This window comes from Diceros bicornis, chromosome 13 (genome assembly GCF_020826845.1).
Source record: "Diceros bicornis minor isolate mBicDic1 chromosome 13, mDicBic1.mat.cur, whole genome shotgun sequence".
Taxonomy (NCBI): Eukaryota; Metazoa; Chordata; class Mammalia; order Perissodactyla; family Rhinocerotidae; genus Diceros; species Diceros bicornis.
In genome coordinates, this window is record NC_080752.1 from 35,846,227 (window position 1) to 35,864,827 (window position 18,601).

At 55.1% G+C, this 18,601-nt stretch overlaps 1 protein-coding gene across 2 annotated transcripts in view; it reads left to right on the forward strand.

The window, feature by feature from the left end:
* PAX7 (paired box 7) overlaps positions 1 to 18,601 on the forward strand; it is a 96,818-nt gene that overhangs the window by 37,673 nt on the left and 40,544 nt on the right. For both annotated transcript variants that reach the window (XM_058552033.1, XM_058552034.1), the window contains exon 5: positions 14,737 to 14,936. In XM_058552033.1, the coding sequence (XP_058408016.1) occupies positions 14,737 to 14,936 (200 nt within the window). The remainder of the gene's footprint in view (positions 1 to 14,736; positions 14,937 to 18,601) is intronic.

Genomic DNA, 18,601 nt, shown 5'->3' on the forward strand with positions numbered 1-18,601 from the left:
AGGTGGGAGCATCACACATGCCCATCATCCCTGTTTTATCTCCGTGGAGAGGACCACTTGTTCTTCAGAACCGGGAGGCCCAATCCCTCACCATGCAGAAGCGGCACTTTGCCCTCCGAGAACCAGTATGTTCTCAGATTCCACCCCTCCCCCCGCGAGTGTAATGTAACGAACTTATGGCTAGCCACATTTTGGGAAAATAACATTATTTATTCTATCAAGATTCAGCAAACTAGGCCTGGAGCAATAATTGCCCCAGGGTGCGAGTAGCAGATTTTATTTTTATTGATCAAAAAAATTTTTTTATCGAAAACACATCAAACTAGAAAAGGCGTAAGCAGCAGGATCAAATTGGATTTTAACTCCTTTAAACACTGGCTCCCTCTAGGAGCCCATTTCCAAAGATGTCCAGCTCTCTGCAGTGAGGTGCTCATGGTCCCGGGTGACTGAGGGATTCCGCGGGAGGTGGAGGCTGTTTCGCAGCCATCATTAAGAAACCACATTTGCATTTGGGCCACCTCTGCATGGACCAAACATCTGGATGCAGATGGGGAAATTCAGTGGAGTACCCGTGCGCTGGTTTACAGAGCGTCAATCCTCCGGACCTCTTGGAACTGTTCAGCTGGCTGGTTGGCTCTCAGTGTGGGGCCAGGTGTCTGGCGTTGCATAAATACATCGCTAATGAGACTTGTGCAGGATGATCCTTACATACTCACCAATAATCACGTTAGCTTGAAGAGCAAACCGTTGTAGGCATCTGTTGAAACATTGCAAGTTATTGCACAGATCTGGGCATATAGGAAGAGGCAATTCATTCGTTCGTTCACTCATTCATTCATTCAACAAACATGTGTTGAGCTATTCCCATGGGCCAAGCCCTTTTCTGGGCATTAGGAAGAAAGCAATGAACAAAACAGAGGAAAATCCTTGTCCTCCTGGAGCGGAAACATTGCCCTTCCAAATAATTCCAGCTGAGAGGCCGGAGAACGGATCACAGAGGAGGCAGGTGTCAGGGGTGGTCTCTGACTTCAGCCTTTTAAAGGTCACTCTCCTGATACAATGACAGCTCTTTCCCCTTGCTAATACCAATGACACATACCAATGACACAATCTGATTGCTGATCATGAAGGGAAAGATGGTGGCAGAAGGGAAAGAAGGCTTAGATAAGAAGCTAGGGTGGAGAGCAGAGGTGGAAAGATGTGGGTCCACCTCCCACAGGTGGGTGGAGGGCTGGGCCCTGGTCTGGGCTCCAGGCATCCAGGGCTGTGGTCTCTCAAGAATCTGATGACCCAGCCACCGGGGCAAGTTGCTGGAGCAGGGACCCCAGAGAAGAAAGTTCGCTTGCCAAGCTTGCCCCCCGGCGGAGCCCACCTTGGGCTGAGCGTCTTCTCCCCGTTGTGAAGAAGATCCAGTGTCTTGGAGCCATGCAGGGCTGAGGGTTCGGCACTCTCTTCCAGACCCTCTCTTTGCAATCTGATGATAGCCAAGAAGAGTTATACGGTTTTCCCCTTCCATAGAGCAGCGTGGTTTTTGTTTGTTAGATATTGCTGCTGTGCTCTGAACTTCTGTAGAACAGTAGTTCTCGGAGGCTGGCCCACACCAGCAGCAGCGTCACCTGGGAACTTGTTGGAAAAGCAGTTTCTCAGGCTCCACCTCTCGAATCAGAAACTCTCACGTGGGGCCCAGCGATCTGTGTTTACACAAGTCCTCAAGGGGGTTCTGATGCCCTAAAGCTTGAGAACCTCTGGTTCAGAAGATGCTGCGGAGGTGGCTTGATTTATTTAAAATACATTCGTGGGCTTTGGTGTCAGACCCAGCTGTCTTGAAGGGAAACTTCGCCACTTAGCGTCTGAGCAAGTCCCCACGCCTTTCTGAGCATTTACCAAAGAGCAGTGGCCTGTGAGATGACTGTGAGGATTCCACGAGAGGACACGATGCATGCTGAGTTCCTGGCACATAGTAGACCCTCAGTAAACCATAACCCCCCTTCTCCCTTCTATTACTGCATTACGTGACAGCAGCGAACCGTTCAGAGAAGATGAAAGTGTTCTACAGGGCAAATGCTGATCACCTTTGAAAAATCAACCTCACCAACTCCAAGAGCAGTAGAATCACAGAACCGTAGGTGTTAGAGCCAAAGGGGACAATTTAGTCCCACCCCTCTTTTACAGGTGAAGGAACAGGCTCACTCAGGCTGTGTACCTGGCCCAGGTGACACAGCGTTTCAGAGCCATCCCTCTTCTCCCCCCACCCCCTTCCACCTGTGTCCTGTCCTCTGAGTTATTTTGCAAAGAGACTGATGGCCAGGGAGCCCCACAGGAGCCCCTAGCTGCTTTATGCAAGTATCTTCTGAAGGTGGACCTCATGTGCATTTCATCCTCTGCTTTATCGCCCACAGCTAGGCACGTCCAACACTTGTGTGTTGAGTGATGAATTAATATCTGAGGACAGGAGCCTGGGCGTGGGGGAGAACAGCATGTCCGGGGGGCCCGCTGGCCTTGATGGGTACAAGCGATGGCCTTTCCACCAGCCCACCAGCCTCCCAGCACCGTGACCTGGCTCCGAGCGGGTGTCTGCTTCAGGACCGAGTTTTCCAGGGCTGGGGTGTCCGCCTGACACGATATGTAACAGTAATTAAGAAATAAGCCGCCTTGCCCAGCTTCGCAGCGATCATTTGGCTAAGTAACTACCATGGTCCAGTGCCTCAAAAATCACCATTAGAGTACGCTCCTTATGGCCATAAAATTTCTTGTTTTCTGCCTTTCATCAGCCTCCCCCTGCAATCTTCGCCTTGCTTTATTTATACATTCGTCCTCAAACAATGGCAATAAACTCTTTCCCAGAGTGTTGCAAATCAGAAATTTGTCCACATTTTTCCACCACCTTCCACTGTGGACCTGCTCTGCCTGGGAACAGCCTGGCTAGGCCAGCTGGAGAGGCCAGGCTGCTGCAGATTGATGGGGGCAGGACAGGATGGGGTTGCCGGGGAGAGAGGGTGGGGAGGAGGCCGCGGGAGAATGCACCATGAAAGGCCTCTGGCTGCCCAGCGACCAGCTGGAGACACAAGAGGCCCACGACTGGCCAGGGGAGGGGAGAGGAAGGGGCATGGGGGGATGGGAGGGATAAGCCTTCCCCACTCCCTTCCTCTAAGAGAAGAGGAAGGGCCTGGGGACTCCCCGGAAGCGGGTTGGCCCCAGGCAGAATATGAGGGTCCTGAACTTGGTCCTTCCCTGCCCCACAGGAATCGATGATCTCAGGGTGTCCTGTAGCCCAGCTGCACCCCGACTTAGAATCCAGTCCCTTCTGGAGCTCCTCACTACCCTCATGGGTCAAGCCTTCTTTCATCCAGCAACAGGCATTTATTGAAAGCCCTGCTGTGTGCCAGGAACCAGACGGGGCTCTGGCGTGTGAAGTAATGAATTAATCAGATACAGCCCAGGCCCCCTTGTCAGAGTTCTTCTTAGAGACCCAGGAGGACCTCTGATTTTTAGGGGTGGGGAAAATGGGGCCCAGAGAGGGATTTAGACTTGCCGATGGTCACACAGCAAGTTGGAGGCAAAGTCAAGGATGAACTTCGGGGCTCCAGTCCGGAGCCTCCTCGTCTTTCCAGCCAGCCCACAGGTTCCCTGGGGACGACCCTCCTCTGGGCAAGGTAACAGTCTCCTCGTCTGGCTGGGGTGCTGGGTGCCTGTGGCTGGTTTGGGGGGCACCTCTGCACCGATATTTGCATTTTAATCTAGAATTCCTGGAGGTAGCGACAGGTGGAGAAGTCACTCAAGCTGATGGCTCTGGGCTGGTCTCCGGAGAGGAAGTCTGTTCTGTTGGTGGGGCCGCCGGGTAAAGCTTGCTGTCTCCAAGGAGGGAGGCTGGCCTCCATTAAGCCATGTGAAAGGTCCAGCATGCTTTTCCAACGGTCCTGCCTGACTTTCACATCCGCGCTCCGGGATCAGCCTGCAGCACTGCTCACCTTTAAGAGCGTGGTTCTCTTTAAAAGGGGCAGGATTCTGAGATAGCCGCCTGTGCCCGTTGTGGTGGACGTTAATTGCTGTAGCTTTTATCAGTGTGAGGCACCCGGTAAGTGCACTTGAACATGCAATATAATGTCAGGTTTCGGAGTTTTCTGGGAGACCTATTTAAAGAAAGATGGAGGTGGGGATAGATGAGAAGTCGGATGGATGGAAATGACTCTCGAGAGGAAAGAAATCGGCGCAGAGTCCTGAGAGAGAATCGGCGACTTTGGGGAAGCTTCAGTCAGCTGTCCTTGTAGTGTCTGTGATGACAAAGTCCACGGTTTCTTTGTTCAACTGATGGCTGCAGTTCCTATTAGAGACTGTTCATAAGAACATTCTAGAATGATAGGAACCACAGAAATGTTCCCAGTCACCCTGCCCTGGGGTGACACCCAGTATAATAGAAGAAATACAGTGTCCATCCTCAAGAATCTTCCAGTTTTACTGTGAAAGCACAGTCTCTACGCTGGGGTGTCCCCAGCTTGATGGGGGAGACCCAGTTCCCACACTCAAGAAGTTCAGATAAACCTCATACAAGCTGGGTTATAGGTGTATTTGGTAAACAGAACGTATGCATCCTAAGTTAATTGTGCGTCTCCAGCAGGGGTCGGTGCCAGGTGCTGAGACGGTGGCACGGGTGGCAAATGACACAGGAGAGCTCTCTGGGTGTGGCAGCCACGGAGAGCTTCGAGGACCAGGTGGACTTCAGTCCAGATTTCAAGGGTGGGGGCATCACCCCAGGCCGAGCAGGGTACAAAGGCCTGGACATGGCCTGCAGGGAGGGGCACGTTCCGGTCAGTGCCAGGAGGACCTTGAGTGACAGGCTCACATGTGTCACCTTGAAGGTTAAGAGAGGGCTTCTGGGCCAGCTGCCTGGGTTTAACTGTCACTCTACAATGGAGTTAGTTAACCTCTTTGAGCCTCAGTTTCCTCATCTGTAAAATGGGGCTAATAATAACACTCGCCTCCTAGGGTGATGGCGGGATTCTGTGACTTGTTACAGGGAAGGCTCGTAATAAGCTCAGAACCACCAGCAGCTGTTTTTATGTCTGTTCCCCTGGGACCTCCACGCCCAGTCCCGCTGCAGGAGACTGTGTGATCACTGAGCCCAGTCGTCAGCGTACAGCAAGCCCCAGATTTAAGCCCTTCCTCAGGGCTGAGCCCGGAGGCAGGGGGTTCGATGGAGGGAGGGAGGCAGGGGCCGGGGTCCTGAAATCATCTTCTGTGCCGCCTTCTTTGTCAACTTTCCAACTGGCTGCAGCCTTCCAGGGCTCCGGCATGGAGGAGGGAGGAGAGGGGGTGGGGAGGGGGAGAAGGAGGGTCTGGGCAGGCTTGACTTCTCAGGCATATGGTCCTTTCTCCGTGGCTTTGTGGGGTGCTGGCGGGTGGCCGGCCTGCCTTTTCCTCGCCGCCACGCGGGGCAGCTTCATCTGGCCACTGCGTCCCCAGCTGCTGCTGTTTCCCCTTCGCTGATTCTGAGGCCTCCCCCAGGCCTCCCCCGGCCCCGCTTCCTGAGGGTCTGCCTCCTTCTTGGGCCCCTCGGTGCCTGCCAGCATCTGTACGCTGGCTGGATTACTCACCTGAGACCCCCGCACCCACTCCTTTCTGTGGGCATCATTCGCATCCGGGATGGCTTCCCCTAGCGATGGGAGGGGGTGGGATGTGGGGTCTGTGGGTGTGGCTGGGTTTGTGCAAAGCCCTCATCGTGGGAGAATAAGGAAGGGATGACCAAGGGGTACTCATTCATTCAATCATCTGTTCATTCATTCATTCTTTCATTCATTCATGCATTCTTCACCATTGTGTTGCGTGCTAGGCAAAGGTGCTTGCCTCTGGGGGATACAGAGGTGACTTAAGTTCTCATTGTATACAGGCACCCATAATAACAATAGCAGTAATAGTAATAATAGCTAACATTTATTGAGCACTTACTGTGTACCTGGCACTGTTGTGAACCCCTGTCTTGCAGTAATTCATTTACTCTCCATGCATGACGACTCTGTGAGGTTGGTACTATTATTTTCCTCATTTCACAGATGAGGAAACTGGGGCCCAGAGCAGTGGAGTAACGTTGCTGAGTGAGGAGGGGAGTGGGCTGTGATAAACTGCATCAAAGACACCACTGGTATTTCTCGAGGTTCCCGTCCACACAGCCACACCAGCACCCCGAGGAGGAGGCGGATGGTGGTTCTTATTCCCAGTGGGGGTTGGGCAAATGGCGATTCCAAGAGGACAAGTGACGTGCTCAAGGTCACACAGAGGGTCAGGGACTGAGCCTGGAGTGCCAGCTCCCCAGCCGCCGGGCTTCGGTGTGAATGAGGAGAGACTGGGTCTGGGAGTCTCCCACAGCTCCGGCAGCTCACCTTCCAGGCATAGTTTCCTGCTCTTCCCATCCTCCCCTCTGAGTCCCTTCGCTGTCCGCATTTTAGAAACGAAGAGAATACCGCTGAGGAGTTGAATAACACACCCGCCATCAACAGCTCGTGGGAGGCAGACTCGGAATTCACACCCCGCTCTGTCTGACCCCACAGCTTCTCTTCCCGCCTCCCCCGGTGCCTGCCCGTGGCTGCCTCGGCCACGCTCTGTAAGACGGGACCCCGTTGGCGAGCTCCCTTTCAGGGGCTGACACAGCGAGCTCTGCCGTCTGCCGACAGCCCAGTGAAGGAGTGAAGGAAAACTGGTGATTGTTCTCAAGATGGTCTCAGAGTCACAGGAAGAGTGTAAGAGGAGATGGGAGCTGAGCTCCTCCATCGTGGGCTTGCTGTGTCCCCAAGGCTCCTGCTTAACATGTCCCACCTTCTCCCCACCCCTGACCCACAGCTGCTGCCCCCGTCCAGAACTCCACACTTGCTGCAGATGACACCAGCAGGTTAAAGAGACTGAGCTGGAAACGCCCTCATGATGTCTTCTGCTTCAACCTCTTGCCTTAAGGGCAGGCGAGCCTTAGTTTTGAACTCTCTACACCCAGAAGTCTTCCCTGACACAATGCCCTTGGCTCAGACGGTTCCAGCTCTCTGCAAACCCTCTCCTCTCTCCCATATGTGACTTGGGCTTGATTCACGGTTCAGGGCAGAAAGAGCTCTGGATCCGTCATGAGAAAACATGGCTCTGAATTCCAGCACTGCAACCACGCAGTACCATTTCCAGCAGTACTACTTCCTTCTTCCTAGATAAGCCCCTCCTGGCAGGAATGTATAAAGAGCGCCCTCTAGTGCCTGAGAACAGTACCGTCCTGTTAGCACAAAGGCCGTGATCAGAGGACACGTCACATGGGTCCCACATTTTGTAATGCAAATCATCTACCTAAGGTTCGGAGTAAAAAAAAAATTTAAAAAGCAGCCTGATGGGTTTAGATCGGGACTTCCTGGAGAAGGAAAAGTTTTGTCGGATTTAGGTTGTGAACAAAGTGAGAGTTCCACCCTGGCTTTCTAGAGACACTCTCCACACCCCCCCTTCTTGAGTTGGGAGAGTGAGGTTGGGCCTGTCGACTCTAGCATTTGGGGTCAGAGAGAATCTATTTGGATCCCCACCTCGCCAGGCCTTGGGAGGCCCCTTGGAGAGCAGGACTCAATCAGTGTGGACAGTCTTGCTGAGCCCCAGCGCTGAGAGCACAGAAGTGGGCACCTCAGACCTGGATGGAGGAGGGTGCCATCAGGGAAGGCTTCCTGGAGGTGGGGGTCCCAAGCCCAGTCAGAAAGGACGAGGATCACTGGAAGCTCGTGTTTGCTGAGCACTCACTTGTCCCTGGCACTATTCCACGTGCCTTAATATTCTCACTTGTTCACTCATTCATTCAACAAATACTTGGGTGTCCACTTTGTGCCAAGCACTGAAGATTCAACAGTGGACAAAAAAGATGAAGACACCCCCCCTAATGGAACGCTAGTGACAGCCAGGGTGAGGCAGGGGGAGGCGGGAGTGTGCAATAAAATAGAACATTTAGCACATCTGATTGTGCTGTATGCTGTGGGAAAATGCAAAGCAAGCAAGGTAGCAGGGAGAGTCTCTAATATTACCCATATTTTACACACATGGAATCCACAGAATCCAGGCATCCAGATGCCCGCTCTCCTAGGCCTGGCCAGCTGCGAACTGCCGGGGTTCGCCAGGCCAGGAGGGGCTGGGGAGGGTGCTCCAGGCAGAGGGCACGGCCTGTGCAAAGGCCTGCAGCTGCGGGGGCAGAGATGGTAGCTGGAGTCCAGGGAGAGAGGGAGAGGACAGGCGGGCAGGGCCAGGGTAGAGTGTGGGCTGGGTTCGGAGCTAACAGATTTGGAGCTGGAGGTGTGAAGGGTGAGGAAAGGGGCATTAAGGACGAGGGCCAGGTCTGCGATCTGGATGCCCGGGTGGTGATGCTGAGACGGGCACCTGCGAGAAGTTGGGCAGAGGAGGTAGACAGGAGGGGGTCGCCTGCAGGGACGTTTAACTCGGGTCCGAGCCGCCTCCCCGTCCGATCCCCCATCACCCAGCCCAGCCCTCCTGTGCGGTCGGCTCCCGCAGACATTACCAAACTGCACGCCCCGCGCGGTTACAGCTGAGCAGTTCGCACGGAGGGGCGGGGAGGGCGCCCGCCATGGCCCCGGCTTGCCAGGCCCCCAGCTGAGCTGTAAATGACTTTTCCATTTTCCGAGACCTGCGCCCAGGCCTGCTTGGTATTCAGGGACGCCCGGCCCACACTCGCCAGCTCTCGGCTCTGCCCGAATTACTTGATTAAAACGCATATCAACTATTATGTGATTCGTCTCTCTGCCGCAGCTCCGAGCCAGCCTATGTTAAACTGTAATGAAGGCTGGGGTGGAGGCAGCGGGGAGAGGGGGCGCAGGAGCAGGGGTGGGAGGGCGTCTCTGGTGGGGGGAACCGAGAGAAGGACCCCAAACCTCAAGGCCACTGCAGGCTTCCCCCGATCTAGGATGACAAGGATTTGAGATGGGTCAGCTCCCTCCTGCCGTCTGAGAGGGGGGTAGGTCCAGAAATTGTGACCATCTCATTTCAAAGCTTTTCCTCTGGCAAAAGGGATTGCAGGGAAAGTTTGGGGGTGGAGATGGAGAAGAAGCCACCTCGGTTTTCATGATCAGAAATGGAATTCTCCAGCACCTGACAGTTGTAGCGAAGCTGGCTCTCACTGGGCTCGGAGTCCAGACTCCGGGGTTTTCTTCCCAGCCTCAGTGCCCTAGGCTTTACTGAACATCTATAAAATGGGGCTAATACTGCCTGCTTGGCCCTCCAGGGTTATCGGGAGAGACCGTGTTGGGACAATGAAAGAGCTTGTAAACTGTAGAGTGCTGTGCACAGGTACAGGGTGATGACTATTGCAGGGTGTCAGAGTTCAAAAGGAACTTTGTTCTATGAAGCCCTGTTCATTGAAGAAGACTCTTTATTGAGCACCTGCTGTGTGCCAGGCACAGTTCCTGACGCATTCAAGGATCTCATGGTCCGATGGGACCGAGAGACCCATAAACAGGCAAGTTTGGTGTCTCCTGATGAACTTTGACAGCCCTGACGGTGGCCACTGAAACCAGCCTGGAGGGGCCCAGGAAGCCTTGCTGGGACGGGTTCCCATGAGCTGGGTTCTGCTGGATGTGTAGGAGTGTGCCTGGTGAAAGGGGTGAGGCATCCCAAGCGCTGGAAGCTTGTGATCAAGGCACGGAGATGTGAAACATGTTGCCTCGGTGATTTAAGGAAGCCGAGCGAGGGACAGGGAACCACGTGGAGTGGCGGGGTGAGCCTGGGCACATGGCAGGGCCGATGGTGGTGTGGCCTCGCTGGCGTAGCTGAGGCTTCCCGGGTCAGCGGCTTTGATGGAGAAGGCAGAGGCTGGGGTGGAGCCCATGAGAGCTGCCCCAGCAATTTTCTGCCCTCCTCCATCAGCCGGGCCTGGGCTGGACTCTGCCCTCAGCAGACCTCGTTCCCGCCCACCCTAAAGCTTTGACAAACCAAACGGCTCCTGTCACCCTCCTGTCCCTCATTCTAGGCTCTTTCAAGTCTTGCAGCTGTCTTCGTGCTTTACGCCCGTCCTGGCCCCAGTTCATCTGGAAGCAGTGTTTCCTCCATCGGACTGGGAAAGTCCCAGGACAAGGGTGATACCTCCTCCATCAGATTGGGAGCTAAGACAGAGGCTGTTTGTCCCCCGTAAGATTGGGAGGGCCCCAAGGTAGGGGCTGTTTCTTCCTTTTTTGTCTTGGACTCCCCACGTCCCTCAGCAGAGGCAGGATCCAGGAGCCCGGAGAGGGGGGCCCTCACCAAGTCCCTCTCTCTCAGGACTATCTCCAGACCAGCCCCAGCTCCGTCCCACCCCCTCGGGACCGTTCCATCTCACAGCTGCCTGGGAGCGGGAGGGCGGGAGCTGCAGCAGGGCAGGAGGCTGCTCCCCCGCTGCCCGCCCCACACGCAGCCTCCGTTAACGAATGCGCCCCCATGTCCATCTCCCCACATCCCCCCCGCCCCGTGCCGGCTGCCCAGGCTTCACAGAGAGGCAGCGAGCTTTCGGCGCGTGGAGGACTCGGCCCCGGCCAGCAGGGCCTCTCTGCGACGAGTCCACCTGATCCTGTTGATTAGTTTGACTCTGAGGCTGGCGGGTTCCCGGGGAGGGGACGTCACCGGGGAAACTGAAGTGAGGGCGATGTGGCGGCACCAGGGCTCTCCGTGAGGGGGTCCCCTCACTCACGCTGCTTTCGTCCTGCACCCCCACCCTCTCCCCTTTCCTGTCGTCGTCATCATCCTCCGCGCGCCCTTTATAGGTTCCCAGTTACTCCCATAATCTTCATTCCATTCTGTTCTCACAGCAATCCAGTGACGCATGCTGGGATGCATTATCTTCACTTTTACAGCTGAGAAAACCCAGGTACAGAGAGGGGCAGTGGCTTGTCCAAGGCCACACAGCGAGGGAGAGACCGAGCCCAGAATCCAGATGTCGGGCCTCCCAGACCAGGACTCCCGACTGGAACAGAGCTGCCCCGGGGGGCCCCTCACTCCCTCTCAACCTGTCCTTCCTCCGCGTGCTCTCCAGGAAGGAGCGCGCGCTTCCTGGCTGTGTGGCCCCCGTCAAGTTACTGAACCTCTCTGAGCCTTGTTTTCCCTGTTGGTAAAAGAGCCGATAGTCCCAGCTTCACAGACCTGTCATGAGGCACAGACCTAGGATGGGGGTCTCGTCCCCTGGGCTGGGCCAAGGAGGAGGCGGGAGATCTTCAGGGGCCTGAAGTCCACTTCTCTTAAGATCTTTCTGGATCTCCCAGCTAGTGGGGTAGAGGCTCGCTCTCCCCACTCAGCATCCAAAGGGTTGTTATGACAACCGCCAACATCCTGCAGGGTCATTCCAGCGCCTGTCAAACAACAGAGACCTGTGGGCCCTGCCTGCCTTCCCCAGCCTGGGTTTCGGTTTGGGTGTCTCTGGGCCCATGGAGTTCCCAGACCCGCGCTGAGTAAGGGGCTGGAGGGACAGGGAGACGGAGGTATAGACTCAGAACCCTGATGAGTCTAGAAGCTGCAAGTAATGAGGAGGGCAAGGGCATTGGTGTGCATGGGCCTGAGTGGGCACTGAGGCTGGGGACGGTCCAGGATCAGAAGCACCCTGAATTTTATCCTGCAGCCGGTCATCTGCTGACTGCATTCACGATTTTGGTTACAGCCCGACAGCCTGTCCTATTACTTCTTTAATATTTTACTTTATACAAAAGCACTTTAAAAAACTGAATTCAAGGAGACTAATGCCCTTATAAATGGAAAATGAGTATCATGTCCTATAAATAGATGGGAACCATAAAAACAAATATCATTAAAACAAAGAATGTTGTTAAGTTCTGCCTAGAGACTTTCGCGTGCAGAAGGCTCTGAGCTTGAGGCCTGCCTTCTCCTTGTCCGAAAGACAGAAGAGCAGTGTTGAAGCTGTGCTCTCCTCTGGGGTGGCCAGCAGCCACGTGTGGCCATGTAAATTTGAATTAAAATGAAATAAAAGGAAAAACTCATTTGCTCAGTTGCACTAGGCACATTTCGAGTATTCAGGACCACATGCGGCTGATACTAGCGGGCTGAGCAGCGCAGATCTAGAACATTTCCATCAGTGCAGAAAGTTCTATTAGACAGCCTGTCCTAGAACCAGACTGAGACTTATCAGACTGGGTTTCTCCCAGGACGGGGCTGTGCCTCCTCCATCAGAATGGGGCTCTCCATCTCCTCCCCCGTCTGACCTCACGGCTCTGAGTACAGTCTCTGCAGGTAGATTTCGCCACCGAGGGCCCTGATCTTCATCTCACTCAGCTCCTGTCTGAGCTCGAGGGTCTCCCCTGGAGGACAGAGGCTGGTGCCCCGTTCCCCGTCTGCGGGCTAACCTCCCTTCCTGCCGGCCAGTGCTGGCTTCCTCCTTCTGAGGCCCCAAGGGCTCACTCTCCTGGCCACAGTCAAAAAACAGGTTTTGCAGAGTTTCAGAAAATGAATCCTTGGGATTAGTTGTATTTGGCTCTGAGCCCCAGACATGCTGGGGAAGCGCCCCTGGGGATGCCAGCTGTGGCCTCCTCTGGGTGACAGGGAGCTGGGTAGCCAGGAAAGGGCAGAGGAGGGGCTGGATCCGATGTCTGCCTTTAGGGATGAGGCAGGCAACGAGGAAGGGAGGTCTCCCTTGCCGTTGGTTCCCTTGTCGGGCAGCATCACGAGCAGGGACTGCCTGGCAGTGGCCAATAAAAGGCAGAGATGACTGCCCAGTGGCCAAGAGAACAGGATGGAGGGAAGGGGACCCAGGGCAGAGGGGCAATGCCCAAGTCTGGATGACCTCCCAGTACTCCCCATCCACCTGCCTGGCTCCTGGCTGTGGATGCAGCCCCATGATAACGTTACCCGTCGTGCCCTTGGACACGCCAGGCCTTTGCGCGTGCTCGTCCACTGGCCTGGAACACTTTTCCCTTCACCTCTACTTGACATCTAAAGGGCTGTATTAGGTGGTTTTTTGGGGGGACGGGGAGGCAGGTTGTCCCCTGTCGGAGGAGACTGGACGTATTCGTGTAACCAGTGTTTGAAGCCATTGAGTGAGAATGGGGTGGAGACAGGAGAGCAGGGTCCGAGCCAGTGTGGACACTCCCTGAGAGACTTTGGGCATCTCACGTGGCCTCTCTGTGACTCAGTTTCTCCCATCTGTATTGTGACCACATGATCTCTGAGGCTTTTCCAGCTTGCCTGAGCACTCTGAGCACAGCATCCTTGGCGCATGCGTGGCACATGGCAGGTGCCCCGTCCGTGCTCTGGGGAGTGAACGAGTGACAAGCACACATGTGTCTCCAGGAATGCCAGCGATGGAGATGGAAGGGGGAGAGAAACAAAGGCGAAAGAGAAAAGGGAGAAAGCAGGAGTGGGGAGGAGGAAGATAATCTCTGACTGCTTGCTTCCCCTTTCCCTCTCCCTTGTTTTGTTTCCTCTTCTCACTAGCCCCCTCCTCCGTGCTCCCCACAGTTCCCCTGGGGCTACTGAGGGTGCAGCTTCAGAGCCCTGGCTAGGGAACGCCTTGCCAGCATCCCCTCTGCTGGATCAGAGATGGGCAAGAGGCACAGGGTTGATGGGAATGGGGAGCCAGTTTAGTTCCCAGGATGTCTTCAGCCCTGAATACCAAGGAGCTTGATCAAGCCCTTCCTGCAGTCTCCCTGGCCTGGACCTGGGACAGGAGCAGATTCCTAGTCTGATAACCCCATCCAGGGCTGGGAAGTAAGCTAGCTCCAGACTTCTGGGCTCTCTCTGCACAGGAAGCAAAGGTCTTCATTCCACCCCCAGGCTCCAGGGTGGAAATTAGTGGGGATGATGGGGTGGGAGCCATGGCCATGACCAAGGTCATCAGGTGAGGTCTCCTCTTCCAGCCCAGAAGGTCACTCAGAGATCCTGGAACATCCCAGGAAGGGTCTGTGTATGGAAGTCACGTAGTCCAAACCCTCATGTCACAAATGGGGAAACTGAGGCCCGAAGAGGGAAGGTAGCCTTCCTAGGGTCACAGTTCAGGGCATCTAGAGGCAGAGCCGGGCCTGGAATCTAAGCTTTCTGACTGCCAGCCCTGGGCACGTGCCTTTGCTCCCTCCCTCCCTCTCTCCCTCCCTTCCTTTTTTCCTGTCTCCTCCTTTCTTTAGTTTTGCAATATTTTCCCAAAATGCAATAGTGTCTTTGTTTAAATGGTCATCATTTTAAAAATACTAAACTATAAATGAGTGTAAAGAAGAAAACAAAAGTTCTGTCACTCTGAAGGTTAACGTTTATTCATCTTTCGGGTAGAGTGTTCCATAATGTGTCATGTGTGCTTTTCCAAAAGTGGGATTGATCTTTGCACGCTGGTTTGTACCTTGCCTTTTTCTTAAAGTCAAGTTTATTAAGGTATAGTTAATATACAGCAAAAGTCCCCCTTTTTTGAGAATATAGTTCTAGGAATTTTGACAAATGTATTTCATCATGAAACCACTCCCTGAGTCCTATGTCATATATGCATCCTTCTGCGTCAGTGGAAATAACCTAAATGCTCAACTATAGGGGATTTAAAAAAAAAAAAAAGAGTGGTTGTGTCATAGTATTTAACCAATCCCCTAGGGCTGGGCATGGAGGTTGCTTCCCACTCTTCACTCTGATAAACAGTACTGTGGGAAACAGCCTTCTCCTGGTGCTCAGGAGGGATCTGATCATCAGTGCAGTGGTGGGATGGAAGGTGGGCACACAGCACCCCTCCGTCTCACTAGGTCCCCACCCTCTCCCTCCCTCTCCCGGCTCTAGGGAACCGGCTGGACGAGGGCTCGGACGTGGAGTCGGAGCCCGACCTCCCTCTGAAGCGCAAGCAGCGTCGCAGTCGGACCACGTTCACGGCCGAGCAGCTGGAGGAGCTGGAGAAGGCCTTCGAGAGGACTCACTACCCGGACATCTACACCCGCGAGGAGCTGGCCCAGAGGACCAAGCTGACGGAGGCGCGCGTGCAGGTGAGGAGGTGCCTCGGGTGTGCGCGGTGTGGGCATATTGCAGAGACTGGGATCGAGAAGGTGGGGGGCCAGGGTCCAAGAGTTTAGTGGGCCTGGGGGGGTTCTGCAGCAGGGACCGTGTAGACAAGTAAAGCCACTGGCACTTGATGCAGAGTAAGTAGGCAGCCAATGTTGGTTGACTGACTGACTGACCAAGCGGCGGATAGCCCCAGGGAAGCCAGGAGCTGCAGGGAGGCCTGTTGGATCGAGTTCATCCCTCCAGGCGGCAAGCACTTCAGAGAGAGGAAGGGATGGAGGGAGAGCCGGAGAGGGAGAGAAGAAAACAGGGCAAGGGAGAGAGGGAGGAAGAAAGGAAAGGGGGGAGGCAGGAAAGGAGGGCACTGGGTCAGCCGCAAGAAGAGCTCAGGGAGATAATAATCCCCAAGGCTCGGACAGGGGAGGAGGTGGTTAGGAGGAAAATTTCTGCACAGGCCTGGCTTCCTAAGACGGATAACGAGCTCCCCGTCATGAGAAGCATGCAGGCAGACTGGGCAGGCATGTTCCTGGTGGGTTAGAAGCATTGAGGGAGGGTGGGCAGAAGTGGAACCCCCTCCACGCCCTCGAGTGTGTGGCTCCTCATCAGGGGTCTGGGGAAGGGGAAAGTGCAGAAAGAGCAGAGCCTGCCGGGGTTCCTGGGGTTCGCAGGGGGCGCGGAGGGAATTGCCTCCTCTCCCCAGGCCGAGCTCTCGGATTCCCAGAGTCGCTCTGGGAGTGCAGAGCGAGCCTCCTCCGGGCCCGGCTGGGAGGGGCTCAGGCTGGGAGGGGGTGGAGGAGGAAGAGGCGGAGAAGTGGGGGTGAATGGGTCCTATGGGAACCCCTTCCCGGCCCGTCGTCTCGTGAGTGGGGAGGCGGGCCTGCAGAGGGGCGGGGCGGGGGGCGCTTCCATCCGAGGGGAGCCAGCCTTTGTCAGGCCCCACCTTGTGCCAGCCGCAGTGCTGGGGCTTCTCCCACGTGACCTGGTGGAACCTGGGTCGGTATGGCCAACCCCCCATGCCACAGGTGCAGACACTGAGGCTCAGAAGCAACACAGCCAGGGGCACAGAGCCGGACGGGGGCTGAGCTGGGCCTGGAACTCGGCCTGGCAGATGCCAAAGCCGGGGTTCCTTCCATCCGGGAAAAGGAAGAAGTTGACTCAGAGCCTGGGATTTGAAAGCAATAGGGAAAGTTCTAGAAGCAAACCGGCATGTAAGCCCTTCAGGAATCAGCGTACCTTCCTCAGACCTCGCACCCCCACTCCCGGAGTAGGGGGCCCGTGGCTGCCATTGAGGGAGACCCCAAGGGGCAGGCGGCAGCAGCCAGCTCATCCCATCCCCCCCTCCTCCACGGGGTGATATCTGAGCTGCCCCAGGCCGCCCCCTCTGCCTGCAGCTGTTCTCCTGGGCACATTCCTGGGTGCTTTCTCATTGCCACGTCTGGCCACGGCTGCTTCCCACCACCTTGAAGCCTGACCGCTCCTTGTAAAATTTCCTGGCTGTCAGGGCAGTGCTTTTATTGGCCCAGGGGACCCAGAAACAGGTGTCACTCAAGGTCCGAGGAGGGAGGGGGGCAGGGAACAGGGGAACGGCCAGAGCCCAGGCAAACTCCTAGTGAGGGGGCCAGGCAGACCTCCTCCATGGGTGGACTCGCCCGTCAAACTGTGAGCTCCCCCAGAATAGGGCTGGGTCTCCCCCTCAGACTATGATCTCCCCTGGGCAGGGCTGGGTCTCCCCCTCAGACTGTGAGCTCCCCCGGGCAGGCCTGGGTCTACCCCTCAGACTCTGAGCTCCCCCAGAATAGGGCTGGGTCTCCCCCTCAGGCTATGAGCTCCCCGGGGCAGGGCTGGGTTTCCCTCTCAGACTATGAGCTCCCCGGGGCAGGGCTGGGGTCTCCCCCTCAGACTGCGAGCTCCCCGGGGCAGGGCTGGGGTCTCCCCCTCAGACTATGTTCTCCCCCCAGTCAGGGCTGGGTCCCCCAGCCCCGAGAGCTCTCCCAGCAGAGGAGGGAACAATAAATGTTGAGTTTTTAAAGAATGAACAAAGGCTGATCAAAAAAATTAAGACAGAAATGATAGAATCTTTGGCCTGGCGAAGAGGAGACTTGAAGGACACGGCTGCTCTGAGAGGCCCTGGTGGGACCAGGGCCAACAGGGGAACGTCCCACGTCCCATATAAAGGTCTGCAGGGATGAGAGCACGGGACTGGGAGCCACAGGCCTGGGTTCCCCTCGGTCCCTGCCTCTCATCAGCTGTGTCACCTTCAACAGGTCAGTTTCCTTTCCTGAGGCTTAATTTCCCATCTGTAAATAAAGGGATTGAACTAAATGGTCACTAGTTCTCCTTAAAGTTCTAGGATCCTTAGTTATTGACAATCAGAACTGCCTTAGGTGGTGAGGTCCCTGTTACTGGAAGTATTCAAGCAAAAGTGCCATGTCCCCTGAACACTGCTTAGATTTTATGGCTCTATACTTCTGAGGTCCTGGCCTCGGATCCTAAGAGTCTCTGGTTCTGGGATTTTGCAGTCCTGTGCCATCTTATCTCAGTAGCTCTAAGAGATGTGTGGGGTAGTGGAGAGGCTCAGAGCCAGAGGCCTGGTGTGAATTCCAGCTCCATGACTTATCCCCTCTGCCCTCAGTTTCCTCACCTGCAAAATAGAGGTGGCAATAGTAGGGTCTACCTCATTCTGGGGATTAACTGCCTACAAGTGAAAAAAAAAAAAAACCCACACACAGTTAGGAAGCGCCTGGCACATAGAAGTGCCATAAAGGGGGGTGGTTGTTGTTAAAACTCCACCTGTTCTTGGTGGTTCCAGTTCTGACCACCCTTGAAACTACAGGTTCATTCATCTGGCACTCATTTATTGAGCACCCACTGTGTGCCAGACACTTTTCTAGGCGCTGGGGATTCAGCAAACAGAGATCCCTGCTGTCACGGAGCTGACGTTCGAATAAACAGGTAAGCGGGTGAACGTGTCAGGCGGGGTTCTAGTAACTCAAGTGTGTTACCTCCCCCTGGCTTCCCTCCAGCCCTGCTCCCCAGCTGAGGGTTGGGAGCCTCCCTTTGAACCCTGATGTCTGGTGGAGACACCTCGACTCAGTCGGGGGTGGGAAAGGGGGTGTCATGCAGGAGGACACATTCTTGGGGACCAGTGACTCCTTTCTATGGAGGAACCTTCATTTTTAAACAGCTGCGGCTGGACCCCAACCTTGCATACATCTTCCTTGGAGGCAAACAGATCCCCTGTGCCGAGTGCCGAGATCCTCCAGCCTGGGTGTTCCTTCTAGAAACAGAGGCCACCTTGAACAGAACTGCGTTTTGGAGGCACTAGAGGGACTCGCTAATTAACAACTGAAACCAAATCTTTTCATAACACTGGACAACATTTATGATGCACTTCTCTGCCAGACACTCAACACTCAACATACATTATCTTCCTCACCGTAATCCTAGGAGGTCGATATTATTGTCTCCATTTTGCAGGCGAGAAACGTGAGATTTAGCTAAGGGAGGTAACTTCCTAGAGACAGTTAATAAGCGACTGAGCTGCGACTTGAACCCAAGTCCGTCTGTCATGTTCATTTCCTCTGTGCTGCATGGAGAGAAGGGCCGGATGAAGTATCCAGCCCAGTAAGCAGATGCTTCCTACGGTGTC